The 16,340-nt window shown below is 43.8% G+C and overlaps 1 protein-coding gene across 2 annotated transcripts in view; it reads left to right on the top strand.

Annotated features, from left to right (window-relative positions):
- Positions 1-9,136, top strand: part of HDAC11 (histone deacetylase 11) — a 28,415-nt gene extending 19,279 nt beyond the window's left edge. For both annotated transcript variants that reach the window (XM_017834901.1, XM_017834900.1), the window contains 3 exons: positions 22-118; positions 3,136-3,314; positions 7,279-9,136. In XM_017834901.1, coding sequence (XP_017690390.1) covers positions 22-118; positions 3,136-3,314; positions 7,279-7,521 — 519 coding nt within the window. In that variant the 3' untranslated portion in view covers positions 7,522-9,136. The remainder of the gene's footprint in view (positions 1-21; positions 119-3,135; positions 3,315-7,278) is intronic.
- The last annotated feature ends 7,204 nt before the right edge of the window (positions 9,137-16,340 follow it).

Here is a 16,340-nt window from a genome sequence, read left to right as displayed (position 1 = left end):
CTAACTGTGAATTTCCTGCAGGGAAATGGCCATGAGAGGGACTTTATGGATGATCCTCGGGTGTATATTATGGACGCCTACAACAGATACATTTATCCAGGGGATGGCTTTGCTAAACGTAAGTACAGCTGAAATTCACATTCCAAAATCTAAAAGACCTCCTGTGCTGCTACATAACTTCATTTACTAATAGGTTTCCTTGCAACAGTGTTAACTAGATTTTATTTATTTTTTTAATATCACATGGTTTTCAGTGATCACTGTGGTATATCACAGTAGTGTTTCCCCTCACTTCTGGGATGGATGTGGGTGGGTATTCAATGCTCCTGCCACACTTGGAGCAGTGAGTTAAATAATCCTTGGATTTTAAGAGAATTGTTAGACCTTCATCTTTCCCTTACACTACTTTTGTGATGGAATTCCCTGAGGATTAGCTGATGCTGTGTAAAAAGGTTTCATGTTTTTTTGAAAAGTTATAAATTATAACATATTTAGGTGTGTCGTTTTGCCAGTAGAACTTGGTTTGTAAGCATCTAGAAAACAAGCTGCATCTGAGTGTGAAACAACTTGGGAAGCAAAACAAGTCATGGAATAGAACCATTAAGGCTGGAAAAGCCCTTTATAAGATCGAGTACAAGCCCAGCCCTGCCAAGGCCACATCCACATGAAATCCCTGCAGGGATGGGGACTCCCCCTGCCCTGGGCAGCCTGTCAGACCAACGACAGGAGCTGGTGCTTGATTGGTTTTGGTTGTGGTTTGTTTATCCCTGCTGTGACGTGCCTGTTGTGTCTTGTGAGCTGCCACGATTAATTAGTGGGGCTTTGATAATGCTTAAATTGGAATGCAAAAGCCCAAAGTTGATTTGATCTTTGGTTCTGTTACACTCATTTATTACAAGCTTAATTTGTTCCCTGAGTCAGAGGTTGTTGGGGGGGGATGTTCTGCTCTTGGATTTCTTCAGTGATCCTGTCGCTCTGGAAAGCCTTCATTTGGATTCTTGGCAAGAATGAGGGGCAGTGCATTGCACTGCTGGATTTTGACTTGTAAAGATTTTGAGAACTGTAGAATTTCAAGGTATTAAACTAAAAAATGACCATTTAAAGCACATCGTGTCTGTAGGCAGACAAATTGCAAGCAAATGCGGGGGTTTCCCCCTCCAGGAAAAGCATCCCTTTATTCCTGTATCACATGGCAACATTTGAACAGATGGATTAAGACCAAAACAGAGTGAGTCCTTGTTAGCAAATCTGAACCACTGAGCTCACCCCTCCCCTGTGAGCCTGAGAATACCAGCATTCCCTTTCTAAGGATGAGGTGCCAAAGGCATGTGAACATGTAGGTCCTTGCAGTTTGCATAAGAATGTCTGAATAGGATTTTGCTGGCTAAATCCTTTAAATCCTTCCTGTTAAATGACCAGGCAAAGATGGGATCACAGAGGGGATCTCTGAAGAAAGGTAGAGGCTTGAACCTGAGAGTTGGAATCCTTGGGGTAAATTCCAACTGATTAGTGGCTCCTTGGACTTTCTGCCCATTTTTTCCATGTTTTATTGCAGGAGCCTCTTCTGCACGTTTTTCATTAGGGAAGGGAAGAAAGAGCCCAGCTCCCACTGCCTGCTGCTAAGCCATAAGCACATTGAATCCCTGAGGGGAAGCAGTTTGGAATTACACAAGCTTAGGAGGAGAAAGGAGGACATAGATGGGGAATGGGAATAATTCACTGAAGGGTGAGCACAGAATTTGACAGCTGAAACTCAAAGTTCAGGCCTTAAAAATCTCGTGGTCTGAGAGTCATTTTACAAAGCTGGACAAATGCCTTCACTAATGAGCAGGAGATGGACAATGAAGACATGGAAGAGCTGTGTCCACCCTGATCCAGACCCATCCCTGATCTCTGCACTTCTGTGTTTGCGTGTGAAGGCAGGGGATCCTGTTCAACATCTCTCAACTTCTTCATGGTTCCATCAGAACAATACTTGTTTGTCCCCACTGCAGAGTGTCCCCTCCTCCACAGCTCAGCCAGCAGATCCTTTACCCTGAAGAGGCTCCAAGTGCTGTTCAGAAGAGCTGTGCAGACTTCCAGGGACATTTATATAACAATAAGAGATGCATCCAGGAAAATACTGTAAAGAAACAAAAATCCTTGCAACTCTTGTTGGAATGAGAAACAATCCTTCCCTGATGTTGAACAAAGATGGAAAGCAGAGAAAAACCCCTACCCAGCAATCTTGAGAGTAATTAAGTGCCATTCTGTGTTGAATGCACACTTGGTGGGTGCTGAATCCCTCTTTATCCAAGTCAGTTAATTTGAGGCAGAGGGTGTGGTGAGGCAGAAGTCATTCCTTGGAACACCTCTGGCATGGATTTGATATTAATTCACATGTAGAGTTACACAAACCTCCATAACAGCACCCAAAACTAACCACCTAACCTTGGGTTTCTCCCCTTCACCTTCTCAGCCCTCCTCTTCTACTTCTGTTGCTTTATTAAAGGTATTAGAAATAATTTGATTTAAATGAAGAATAGATATTTGCTCTTTTGGTAGGATTACAGGGTAAGAACATTAAATTGAAAATGCTTGGGGCAAAGCTGAATCCTGTTATACATTCATAAAGCAGTTCCCATAAATTCATGATCCTTTGCTGTGAAGTTTTGAGTGTTATGATAAAAATATAACATCTTCATAATTTCTCAGTGATATTTATCTTGTTTTTTCCCCCCAGCTGTTTCCTCTGCAATAGCAGTTCAGTGTTTTCTTTGCCTTATACTTTATTTAGGTTACTTTTAAGTTAATAATTTCCTTTATGATTTCTCTGCTGATTGGTAACTGGACATGTAGATCAGCTGCTTTTCAATAACATTTTCCACTTGCATCTCAGAGATAATTTTTTTTTCTTCCTGCATTTAATTTTTTCTCTTCGATGTTTTTTTTTTTTTTTCAAGGTCATTGTGCTTAACATTTGCTGAGAAAACAAGTAGTTGAGTCATTTTCTTTAATTCAAAGTTCTGTGAAAATGCAATGTATTGAGAAGACTTCCTGAAATGTGATTTTTTTTTTCTTGCTTCCCTACATCTTGCATTTTCTTTCAAAGCAACCCTTTTCTTACTGAGCAGTGGTTGGTTTGTTTGCTTTCAGGTGCCATAAAACGCAAAGTGGAGCTGGAGTGGGGCACAGAGGACACAGAGTACCTTCAGAAGGTGCACACCCACGTGGAGGGAGCACTGAACGAGTTCAAACCTGACATCCTGGTTTATAATGCTGGCACTGACATCCTGGATGGGGATCCCTTGGGAGGCCTGGCCATTTCCCCCCAGGTTTGTATGGCACTGCCATCCTGGGTGAGCATCCCTTGGCAGCCTGGCCATTTCCCCCCAGGTTTGTATGGCACTGCCACCCTGAATGGGGATCCCTTGGCAGCCTGGCCATCTCCCAGGTTTGTGTGGCACTGCCATCCTGAATGGGGATCCTTTGGCAGCCTGGCCATCTCCCAGGTTTGTGTGGCACTGCTATCCCCCAGCCCTGCTCCCCACACACTGCAGGCAGTTTGGGAGCTGAAGGGAAGTGCACCCTTTGTACTCAGCCAGAGCATTTCCCTCTTACAGGCACCAGAGATCCAACTCTTGCTCTTTCACCCTTTTATTTTCTTGGATTTTCTTCCTGCCTCTAAATATTTTTGTCCTTCCAGTGGCTGTTGCAGTGTAATCCATCTCCTCTCTAAAATGCACTGGTTTGAACACCCAGACAGTAACCAGAGAGACAGACATTTTCACACTTCACTTGACTTCTCTTTTCCCAGTTTGGTTGGTTTGGTTTTCCCCTCACATGACCCATTTTGCAATGTATTTCTTTTGTCACCTGCCCCCAGTATGTATCTTACACTTAATTTCCTCTGTAGCACTCCCAGCTGTTTTAAACTGCCCTTGTGGTGTCTTCCAGCTGTAACAATTTTGTGCAGCCTGCCTGTGTATTCCTAGCAAATGAACACCTATTTTCCTTCTCTTGATTCTTTTCCTTACAGATACCATGTACTTTCTCTGCCCACTTTTAGTAGATTTAAATTTTTATTTATTCTGTACACATCACAGAAGTCTTCACCTCCCAGTTTGTGTCCCTTCACGTTCCACCTTCACTGCTTTTCCCAAACAGTCTGCTTTCCAGTCTGCTCTTCTCAAAACAAACAAAAATGTCCAGATCTTGTATTTCCTCCGTGGTTTTTAATGATTCCTTCTCTGACAGCTCCTGTGTGCTGCCCCTCTCCTGTTTCACATTTAATGGCCACCGGTTCAATACAGAGAAGTGCTTGGTTTGTGAGCTCTCAGGTTCCCCCCCGATGGAGCCACCACTCCATCTGTTCACTCTGAACTGCTGTTCAGTGCTCTGGCACAAAGGAAGAGCTGAGGGGTTGGACTTGATGTGACCTTGGAGAGGACACAGCCTGAAGTGGGAGGTGTGGTTGGTGCAGCAGTGGCCACCGAGGGACGTGGCAGCTTGGGGGTAGGTGGGGACTGCTTGGAGATTTGCCTCAAGAAAACAACAGTTCTGCCCGTGGAGAAGGAGCAGTGTTAATGGCCAAGGAAAAGGAGTTGCTGTAGGTTGCTGGGTGCTGTGCAGAGAGACAATATTAAGATGGGCAAGGGAAGGTGGAGCAGCTTTCCTGGTTCCAAGGGGAGCTGAAAGGCAGAGGGTGCTGTTTCTCTGCACAGCCTGGTGGAGCAGAGGTTCCTGTAGCTCAGACCTTTGCAGTCTGCACTGAGGGCAGGGTTTCCTGTGTCTCTGGTCTGCTTGTTGTACGTGTGAAGGCAGCACATTTCACCACGTTTGGAATCCCAGGCTGCTGGAAAGGCCAAACTGAAGGCCTTGTGCCTGGATGGTTCACCTCTTTGAGGTTCCTTAGTCGAGTCTTTGGTCCCACACCCGAAGGTGTCCTTCAGCTCTGGGGGCAGTGTCAGTTCTGCTCAGGATTGGGCTCCTCAGTGCTCTGGGTGGTGGTTTCGTGGTACTTGAGGCTGGAGGGAAACCTGAGGTGTAGCAGCCAAGTCCCTGTTCCCTTTGGGTGGGAGTGGGAACTGTGCTGGGCTGTTGTTTCCAGTTGATATGTTTTCTTTCTTAATAACCCAGAAATATGGGAATAAGCCTGTTTCCCGTCAGCTCCTCCAGGCTCAGCCATGAGAGCTGCTGGAGCAGAGGCTCCTGTGAACAGTGGCTGCTCCCAGTTCTTGGGTGGGATAACAGTGCTGCAGCCAGAGGTGGGACCCACAGCTCCTCCTGTAATTCTGTTCCTTCCTTTAGGGAGCTGTTTCTAATAGAATTCCTCAGTTTCCTTTGTCTCACTGTTCAGTTGTTACTCCTTGTCCTTTCATAGGGCTGTGTCAAACTGCACAATAAGCAGGACTATTGTGTGTTTTTACAAGATATTTTTTCCTGCTACATTTGTATTTTAATTTTTCCTTTTATTATCTCTTTGTGGTCTAATTATTGGCAGGGTATTATTTCTTGATGTATTCACAGTCTTCCTTTAACCAGTCTGAGCAATGCATATTCATTTTGCAACACTTTTGCTGCTGCTTCCTTGATTTTTTTTGTATTTGATTGCATCGTGATCCCCTTCTCCAGCTTTGCAGTTATTTAAGTACCTGAACTCTGTGCTTTTACAAAAAGTGGATTTTAGTTCTGTTCTCACTCATTTCTGAAGTATTTTTTCCCCACATGTACGTTTTGAAACCCAGAAGGCTCAAACTCTCCTGTTGTCTGGGTTCAGTGACAGTACAATTCCTCTTGGTCAGCAGTCTTTGTTGTTTTTTAGTTCCATACCCTTCTCATAGTAAGAAATTATTTAGAATTTATCTCCTTCTTTCTGTTGTTTTATTTTTTTATGGGTTTACCTTTACTCACATTCTGCAACTCCCCCTTCAGCCATAGCTTCTTTTAGCATTAACTACAGGCTTTTATTAAAGAAACTGGGGCTTAAAATTCATCCAGTGATTGTAAATGTGTAAAATCTGGTTTGAATTTGGAGTTCTTCTGTAGGATTGTGAAATCTTGATTGAGTTGCTAAACTTTAGTCTGAGGGTGCTGTGCAAGTTGAGCACAAACTAAAGAACTTTGAATTCAGACAATCTTTCTTAGTCTCAATTCCTCACCTGGAAAATAGGGTGAACATTTCTAAAATTTGTAATCAGTTTAGAACTTTATGGCCTTTGAGCAGGAATTCTTCTAGGAATTTGTACTGAGGACTTTTATCTGTTGTGTCCTCTAAAACAAGTCAAGGATATTTGATTTGCTGGGGTATTTTGTTTTTTTTTTTTTTAATGATTATTCATGTAAACCAGCTAACAGGACTTTTAAATGAACTTTTAATTGCTACTGTAAAATATAAGGCTTAAACACTTTCCAGATATCCAATACTATAAATCCATAACTCACAGGTTAGAACTAAAATACCACAGAACCACAGAATACTCTGACCTGGAAGGGACCCACAAGAATCATCAAGTCCAACTCCTGGCTCTGCACAGGACACCCCAAAAATCACCCCAGGGATTGAAGAGTGTTGTCAGTTGGGCTTTCAGTGGGAGCTGAGGGAATGGCTATCCTTGGACATTCCCAAGCCTCATCCATGTGGAGTCACCACTGCCCTCAGCCACTGCTGGGGATTGTCCTGCTTCAAGCAGGAGACTGGGCTGGAGATCTTCCAGCCTGCATTTCCTGGATTGGAAGGCACCTTAAAGCTCGTGTACTTCCAAGCCCCCTCCATGGGCAGGGACATCTCCCACTGGACCAGATGGCTCAGAGCCCCATCCAGCCTGGCCTTGGACACCTTCAGGGATGGGGCAGCCACCACTTCACTGGCAACCTGTTCCAATGCCTCAGCCCCCCAGCAAAGACTTTCTTCCTAATATCTAATCTAAGCCTGCTCTCTTGCAGTTTGAAACCATTCCTCTTGCCCTGTCACTGTGCTCTAGTAAATCAAGACAAGCAGGAAATCTTTCTAAGCTGGTACGAAGTTCAGTGTCATCTCCAATTACAATATCCTGTTAAACTTAGGTGCCAAGAAGTCAGATATTCCCTTTTTATTTTTTTTTTTATCTGAAAATCAGGAGAAGCCCACAGGTGGGCTTGAGTGCAGTTATCACAACATGGCTGCAAACAATCCTGCAGCTCAAAGGCTGGGGTGGGGTTTTTTCCCCAGACCAGAGCAGATCAGCAGGAAGGACATTTATCCCAGTCAATCATGCTGACAGCAGTTTCTTTGCCCCTGGTGGCCGTGGTGCTCTGCAGGGCATTGTGAAGAGGGACGAGGTGGTGTTCAGGGCCGCGCGGCGCCGCAGGATCCCCGTGCTCATGGTGACGTCCGGCGGGTACCAGAAGAGGACGGCGCGGATCATCGCCGACTCCATCCTCAACCTGCACAGCCTGGGGCTCATCCACGGCCAGCTGGCAGCCAGGGGGGCTGCACATCCCAGCCTGGAGCAGATGGTCAGGGACTCCGCAAAAGACTTGGGCAACTTGTCCCTGCAGTGATGAGTTCCCAGTTTTAGTGCAATAACCTGGCAGAGCCAGCTCGGTCTAACTCCTGCATCCGTCCTGGGAAAGGCAGCACGTCCTCCTAAGCTAACAGACCTGCACTCAGAGGTACTGTCTTTGTGTCTGACATTGCTGTAGAAAGCTTTACTTGCCTCTCTGATTGCTGTTATGTTGAAAGAACTATGCAGTTGGCATCCAAAGACTGTCCCAGACCTGTTTCAGATGGCTTTGTCTGTGTGTGGGGGAAATATGGACTAAACCCACTGTTTCTTGGGTTTTTTTAGATACTGCATTTTATTTATTGCTTTTTTAATGGGAATGTTTATGTAAAACGTGTTCTGTGCAGACTTCAGTGTCAGTTTAACACTAAAGTTAAGTGCAATACTGTAAAAACCAGTGCAGTTGGAGGGCTTTGAAGCCATAGCCTGTAAGAAGGAAAGGCCATTAATTTATAGTTTATTCCTGTTGTTGATAGTGACTTAAATCTTACTTATAAGCACCTTGAAAAATAGAATAGGAAACACCTTTGGCTCTATATGCAAATGAGCCATAAGGGCTCAACATGAACAGTCTGGTGTTTGCCTCTCTTAAAATGAGCCCTGCATGTGAAAGGGAATAGTTCCTGTGCATTGTGACTCACAGAGTAAAGAAACTACAGGCAAATCAAAGCTAATGGTAGAGTTCTGAGCAGCCTTGCAGCAAAAACTATGTAGAAATTCAGGTTATCTCTACTATTTCCAGCTTGGCATGTATAAAACAGTGATGGGTACATTGAAATTATTTTTTTCCCCGACTAGTGCTGTGTTTTTCACCCACTCAGAGAGTAATGGTACTTGTAGTTGCAGTCGTAGTTGGTAAGCAAATTGTTCATTATTATTGTTCATCTAAAAATACAGTGGCATTTCTACATGAAGTTAATGTGCTAACTTTATATGGAGCTTCTAGGAGGATTTGGGAACAAAATAGTGTATTCCAAGCAAATTCAGTGCACTACTTGTAAAGTTTGGCTTTGTTTAGGTTGGTATATTTTGCATTGTAGCAGTGGGTCGTAAATGTACTAAACTGCATATTTTGCAAGAGCTTTTATAACTTCTGAGTATTCACTGATTTGTACTACAAGTTTCATGTCGTGTCTATGTTTGAGCTTTCCTGGGAAGGAACACCAAGATTTTGCTCGTAGTAGAGTTGCTGTCTAAGCTATTTAAGGAATGTTTAATGCTAATTATAATACTTACCTCACTTAGTGTTCATGTTTAGATGGGGTTTGTCAGTTGTAAGAATTGCACAATTGCTATAAATATCTGCTTTAAGCCAGATTTGACATATTGCACTAAGCTTAAGTTGCTACACTGGGATTAAAAAGCACTTTTAAATTTCTTACTAGAAGGACCATCAGAGTACGACTAATGTTGAGATTTATTTTTTCTATACTGTCTGACGTTACTGAAAGATGTTGTTATTCTTTCATATGATTTTTATAAAATTATAAATTACATTTCTATAACCTAAACCTGTCATAGCACCATATGGTCTTTCCCCTGAGCATCTTCTGTTTGTGTTAACATGTTTCTATAATTTTCCCTTGGTGGAGATTAAAATGATGTTGAACAATGCTGAGTGACTTCTCTTTTCACTTCACATGGATCTTGGCTGTCAAAAACTTTGACTGGCAGTTTCTTGAAGAGACAAGAAGATGTATTTGTCATACTTAAAATGTAACTGAAACTGCATTGAATCTCAAGGTTTGTCAACAGGTTCTTTGAAGTGATTTAAGTGAGCTTGCAAGTATCCAAATAATTTTTAAGGTGTCAGCATAAAGGGTTAAAGTCACTTTCTAATTCCAAGTTACATGTCATTACCTATCTTGTAACTCCTAAGTATGTTACTGCTACAGGTGTTAAACTCTGAACTAAGCTTCTGATAAGGCTGCAGTAGTTTTAGAGGTCTTCTATAAATCTTTGCAGAGAGAAGTCAGTGTTGGCAGCAGGGCCTGAGAGCTCTCAGCTCATCTGTGGAACTGGTGGTTGTTGAGCAGCAGACACACTGACTGCACTTCAGTGTTCATTGTGAGGTTACAATTGCAAAACACACCACACCTTCATCTTTTTCACAAAGTTTAATTAGGGTATTGTTTGACTTTGTTGCCAAAAGGTTGGTTTTTGCACGTTAAGAGGCTAGTCCAAGGTAAATGTGTATGGGAAAAACATGGAGCTTTTGGTTCTTGCTTTTTAATTGCAGCTGTAACAGTAAAATCCTACTACAGGAAGGAGGGTTTCAGAACTTATCACCAAAACTGACTTGAAGAAAGACCTGGTAGGTCTTGTCTTTCATAATAAGACATTAGTTTTGACTCAAATGACTTGAGAAAGAAGCAGTGAGGGGTCTCAATGACTTCTAGTTAACGGAGGGACACGCATTTCTTGCTGGGCATCCATGTGTGAAATGTAGTTATACATGAACTGAGGAGCTGGTGTTTTCATGTGTTTGATTTGACAGTTGCAGTGTTGAGCTGACAGTCTGACAGCATAGACCTTGGCACTAAAACCACTGGGTGTTGTGGTCAGAGCTTTGGACTGGCAACGTTCAGCTCCAGGTGGTGATGCCCGTCCCGCTCACACAGAAGGTCTGACCTGTTTGGGGGTGGTTTTTAACACCATTACCTTGTTTGTGGTCTGTGCAGTGACACTTGGGAATTTCCTGTAATGTACAGTTGTGTCCTACAAGCACCACAGGCCCTCTGGGGACAACATTCCCTGCCAAACCCAGAAGTTGTGGAGTCAGTGATCCTGGAGCTGCCCTTCCCTCACACTGTGCTGCCGGGACCTCACTGAGCTCTCAGAGCTGTGGCCTCTGGGAACTGGGCTAGTTTGGGAAAAAGTGGACACAGTCTTCTTCCAAGAAAACTGCAGTCCCTTGGAAGAAGAAATTTCACTTGCTGTCTTTGCCCAGTGGATGATGCTCCCCCTCATCCCCCTGGCTGGCTCTGGAATGCAAAGCAGATCACCAGCAATAATAATCATGGAATCCCGAAATGGACTGCTTGGAAGAGACCTTAAAGCCCATCCAGTGCCACCCCCTGCCCTGGGCAGGGACACCTTCCACTGGCCCAGGTTGCTCCAAGCCCCATCCAACCTGGCCTTGGACACTTCCAGGGATCCAGGGGCAGCCACAGCTTCTTTGGGCAGCCAACCTGACCTCAAGCACTGCTGTGTCCTGAGCTTGCCTTGCATTTAGCACAGGTTGTGTGTCCTACACCCATCCCAGAGGGAAGCCTGCAGTACATGTCAGACTTTACCTTAGGCTTTAAACAGGGGTGATTTTCAGGTTTTCAGTCTTTCTCCTGACACCTTTGGCAATCTCTTAGCTGAGCACTGCATGGCAAATCTAACTTCATCTTACCCCTGTGCAGGCCATTTTGGTACACCAGTCAGTTGTTAGTGAATAGGAAAAGAATGAATTCCTTCTGCAAAGAGCTGATGTTCTGGGAGGACTGACTCCTGTTCTAGGCTGAGCTCTCCTGGTCTCGCCATGGCAGTGAGAACAGGAGGCTGGTTTTGCTCAGTGCCTGTACTTGATCCTTAGGACAGAGCAAATAACTGCTGCCCTGCTTTCCTGCAGCATTTTCAATGTGCAGTAATGCTCTGGGCTGCACATACTGACTGCCTCAAACTAAGTTCAGAATTTTGTGGTAAGACAAAAAGCTCTTTTGGTTGAATAGCACAGAAATGGTTGTGGTGCTGCTCTGAGCTCCCTCCCAACAGCTCACCTGGGCTGAAACTGCTGCTTGGAGATGAAATAAGTACAAAAACTATGGAAAGACTGCCATCACCAGACTGTATCACCAGTCCTGCAGTATTACATTCTGCCAGTGGTCTGTGGAGACATGGCAGACCTCCATAAATCACCTCTTCCTTCAAAAGTAACATTATGGGTAATAAACCCTTTGCTGTCAGATGGAAGGCTCTAGTCACATATTTCACTAATAAGTTCCAAACTCTTGTTTTGTTTTGCTGTTAAGAGTAGATATCCTTTAAGCTTAACCAGAACTGATTATCTTTATTCTGGAAATGCATGTTTGATTTGTTTAGAAAGATGATAAAGGGAAAAAAACCACTCAAGGCTGACCTAAAATATTCCCTTTTGTCTTTATAGTGTCTTAAATGTAGTCCTTTGTAGACTTATAACAGATTGCAGTGCATTGTGAGAGCAAAGAAATGTCTCCTTCCTTTCCCTTTTGACACCTAAGAAAGATTTTAATTAATCCTGTTGGCCAAAAGGTTGACATTTGGTCTGTGGTTGTTTTTTTTTTGCCCTTGTATTTAGATATATAGCAGAGATGAGACAAGGAAACTGCAAATTGCCTAAACAAAAAGCTGCAGCCTGCTCTGCTTCCCTTGCATTGGAGCTGCAGCCAGGAAGAGCTTCCTTGCTTTTGGAATAAATCAGGCAGACTCTTCCCCGGGGTCACATCCATGTGCTTCTCCATGGTTTTAATTTGATTCCTTTGCAAATAAAACGACAAATACCAGAATGGTGTTGGGAGATGGGAGGGTTTTCTCTGTGGGGGTTGTCCAAAAACTTGTGGGTCTGGTGGGTCCCAACTTCCAGATGTTATGATGTCTCGGAGTGCTGTTGTAAATGAAATGAGTCGGTCTTTGCCAAGGCTCCATTCCGTGATGATCCTCCACGTGCAGATAAATGGAGAACAGAGGGGCAGAGGCAGAGCTGCAGGTGCTGGGATCATTCCCAGCTCCAGGATGGCACTGTTTGGCTCCGCAGGGACAGTCCTGCCACGATGGGAATCAGCCCTGCTCGGTGCTCTGGGGACAGGGGGAACAGGGGCAAGTCCTGCAGCAGGTAAGTGGTTCTGAAAATTCTCATTCCTATTCAGTTACTTCTTCCAGAAGAGTTGAAATGTGCTTTATTTGAACATTGTGATGCTCTTTAAAAGTCAAGAGGAGTTTTAAAGGTGGAATTATAAGCCCAGGCCACAGCTCAGGGACAGCCCAACAGAGCTTAAGCTCAGGCTGCAGCTCAGGGGAGCAGTGGGAACCTGGGAAAGCTGGATGGTAACACCTCTGAACACCAGGAATCCAGTTCTGAGCTCAGTAATCCTTTGTCTCTGCTGTCAGGAAGCCCTGTGAGATCTCACAGCACACTGCTCATTGCCATCCTTATCTCTATTGAGTTCACAACAATTTCCTAAAATACAGCTGGAGGAAGTGCTTACCCTGCTGGAAGCTGCAAACAGAAATACTGATGAAATGAACCTTTTCTGGATGGATTCTTTCACCTCTGTGTCTCTGAAATGAATCCTGAGCTTAATTTTCTTTATCTTGGCCACTGTTTCTCGAAGTAGCCTTTTTAAATTAAAACAAGTAACCCCCCAAACTTGTATTAGCAGTGCTAAATGTCTTACAGGAACTATGAGGAAATGCTTGAAGGATTTTTACTTGTGCATGCAATGAAATAATACACTTGAAGCTATTGAGAGCAGAGAACCAAGTTCTCCAAACAGAAATTTGATGCGCTCACAGCTCGAAGAGAGATCCTGTGATGAGAATGTAAAGCCAGAGTAGAGCTTGGTATCACAGGATATCTAGAATTGGTGTGTAGATACCAAAGAATTAATTTAGATGGTAGAAGTAGGCAAGAGTGTGCAAAAAGAAGTCTGAGAAGCAGAGAAGACAAACTTGGGCTTTCATTCTTTCTTGTTTGCAGTATCATCAACCTGCAAATGATGCTCATCTTCTGTCTTTTGTTTTCTGTCCCTCTTTCTGGATGTGAACACGGTGTCTCAGACATGCCCTTTGGGAGTGGGAGCCATAGGAAAATACCTGGATGTCCATCTGGGAGGGAAAATCACCCCATGTGATTCCCCCCCAGTTCCTTCTTGTGTGTATGGACTTACATCGAGTTGTAAGGCAGTAAAGTGACTCTTCTCTAACTCCAGTAACTGATGGACAAGTCAACCTGCCTTGTGATTTCTTCTCTTTACTGCTGACAGTGTTAGGAAGCTTGGAGAGGTCCCAGAGAAGAATTATGTTTTTAATGCTCTTATAAAATAGGGAACACCTGCAATGTTTCAGACTTGACTCTTTCCCCGGTCTGTACAATAGATGCATGTTATACCCAGTCCTTAACTAAGCACAAATTTTACAAACAGCCCAGTAAGAACTCTATTATGGCAGAAAACCCCCTAACCCTATGGCAGAAAAATAAGCACAGTGTGCAGTGGCTACATTAAAGGCAAGAGGTGGGTTTGTATTTTCTCTGGCCTGTGTTCATCTACTGAGTGGGGAGCAGGATATTGAATCAAACCCGTGGAGGTTCCATGGTCCATCAGGATTTCCCACTGTTTGTTGTGATTGGATACAAGGCCAGATGCTGATAAATTAATTTGAAAATGTCTCTGACTGTGGCTGTGAACCCAACTCCACATAACTCCTGAGGCTTCAGCTGCTGCTGGGGACAATTTTCCCTGTGTTGTCATAAAACTCCCAGAGGATACTAAATGCTCTGTAGTGATTTCACTCGGTTAATAGAAATAGGAGCTGTATTTTTGCACTGGTTAACTAGAAAAACTAGTTCAAAGAAAGATACACTGTGGGGGAAGGAAAAAGCTGCCCAAAGAAAGCCTCCCCACCCCTCGTGCAGAGTTGTGTTTAAACAGTAAACAGCTGTTCACAGAAAGCAGCTTCTCCTGGATCTGTCTGTGCATCAGTTGTGCCCAATGGGATCTGAGTCCTGTGAGACCAGAAAGAAGAGTCAGAATGGAACAGCAGCTCTAAAGCTGAGTCTTCATCAGTGCTGGTTTTGGGAATTGCTCTGGGTTTGTGCAGGATTCCAGGTGTTGTCTCCCAGGCCCGGACACTGGGCAGTGTGTGGGTACCTCCTCTCCTCTTGTGCTCTCCCATGTCTGTGTGAACTGAAGATTTACAATACAGTGCAAATAATGATGGTTACTAGACTGTTCAAGCAGCAGCAGGACTCTAAGAAATAGTGAACTGCCTGAACAAACAATTAAGCTATTTGATTGAATTTGCCCCAAAGAAAGGCTAGGTAGCCTCATTATCAAATTAACGTATATAAAATTAAGATAAATATATAAAAATTTCTATAAAGAAACTCTTGGTTTTAGAGGAAGAGGCAGCACACATGATCCTTGGTGGCCTTTTCATTTCTCCTGCTCGTTTTACATGTGCAAATTGCTGTTTATTCTGCCTGCTCCTGGTTTGCCCACCCCTAGAGCACATGCAAAGCTGGGCTGGGAGAGGTGGGAGCTGGGGTGTGGATGTGGAACCTTCCCTGCCACGTTTTGGATTCCAGGGAATCCTGGGGTGGCAGCAGCAGGGCTGGGGAGCTCCACACAAGGGGTATCAGGGCTGCCTGAGAACAACTTCAAGAATTCAAAAGGTTTTACCTTATTTTGACCTCGGGAAAGTCAATACGGATGTCTGAAGGTTAACAGGCTGGAACAGGGATCTGTTCTTCACGCTGCACTTGCAGTAATTCCATCTCATTTTTAAATACCTGAGGCTCTTGATGTAATGGGTCTCTACAGCTTGAGAAATAAAGCTGAGTCACCACATGAAAATGCAATAAACTGCACTCACAGCCACTGCCATCTGGTTTGAGAAATCCCTCCTCAGGAAAACTGTAAGGCTGACTTTCCCAAATGCTGCAGTGAAATTCAGGCATTCCTGTGTTGTAGCCTGGCTGTTCTCATGGTGTTCACAACCAGGGAATTACACAGGCTGTCTCCCTTTCATCCTCTGGAGCAAGGAACTTGAGGAAATTTAAAATAAACATTTGGAGGGTACAGGAAAAGCCAAGGACTAACCTTTTGAATTGTCCATAGGGATGACCAAGCCTTGCTTAGGCCCCACCTAAGGTAGTCTAAACCAAATAACTACATGTGGTGCACTGTTACCTGAATGATTTGTTAGTAAGGTCAATTTTATTTAAAAAAAAAAAGTGGAGGAGGCAAGAGATTATATTTGTTGTTAATAAATGCAGCTTGTAAGCTTTAGTTCTCATACAAGTCCTTTCCCAGCTAAGGACAAGGAATATTTGAGCTGGGATGTACTCACTGTAAACCCATACAGGATTGTCAAGGTCAGCACTAACAAAGCTGGGTCTGTTTATTGTGCGTTTCTACTACGAGTGCAGTGTTTAGAGGGTTGGGTTTGATTTAGTTTTCACCACTGAGGGGGGGAAAAAATACACAGTGGGATTGTTGGAGTGTCTGTGCAGGGACAGGAGCTGGACTGGATGGTCCTTGGGGGTCCCTTCCAGCTCAGGACATTCTGTGGTTCTGGACTTGAAGTTGATTGTTCAAATGCTTAGAAATGTTTTATTTTCTGTTTGGTTTTAATATTTCTCTTCCATTGCTGGCAGCAGCTGGGCTTGGCCAAACTGGACTCCTGGTGTATCTGATATTTAGGGCTCTGGTTGTGCTCATCTGTTTTCTTCCTTGGCTGTAGCTGTTTTGCAGTTCATCTGAAAAGGAGGTGGAAAAGATTTTTGCAAATCATAGGGCTGGCTCAGTTCTTCCTTTGGCTGTTTGGAAGAATTCCACTGAGAATAAAATTGTAGGTCTGAAAAAAAAGTGCTGCTTTCATAACGATCCTCCCCCTGCTTCCCTGGAAATGGTTTGCTTTTCCTTTGCACTCTGTAGGGGTGGCTTTCAAGCTATTCCTCAGTGGAAGAGGGAAAGATGCAATTTCTGTGTCAGAACCAGAATTCAGGTCATTTTTGGTGACTTAATCCATAAATGAAAGAATACTGTGAGTAGAATTTCCTCATTGAAAGTT

Source organism: Lepidothrix coronata, unplaced genomic scaffold (assembly GCF_001604755.1).
Source record: "Lepidothrix coronata isolate B3197 unplaced genomic scaffold, Lepidothrix_coronata-1.0 Scaffold244, whole genome shotgun sequence".
Lineage (NCBI taxonomy): Eukaryota > Metazoa > Chordata > Aves > Passeriformes > Pipridae > Lepidothrix > Lepidothrix coronata.
This window is presented reverse-complemented; position numbering and strand designations above follow the sequence as displayed.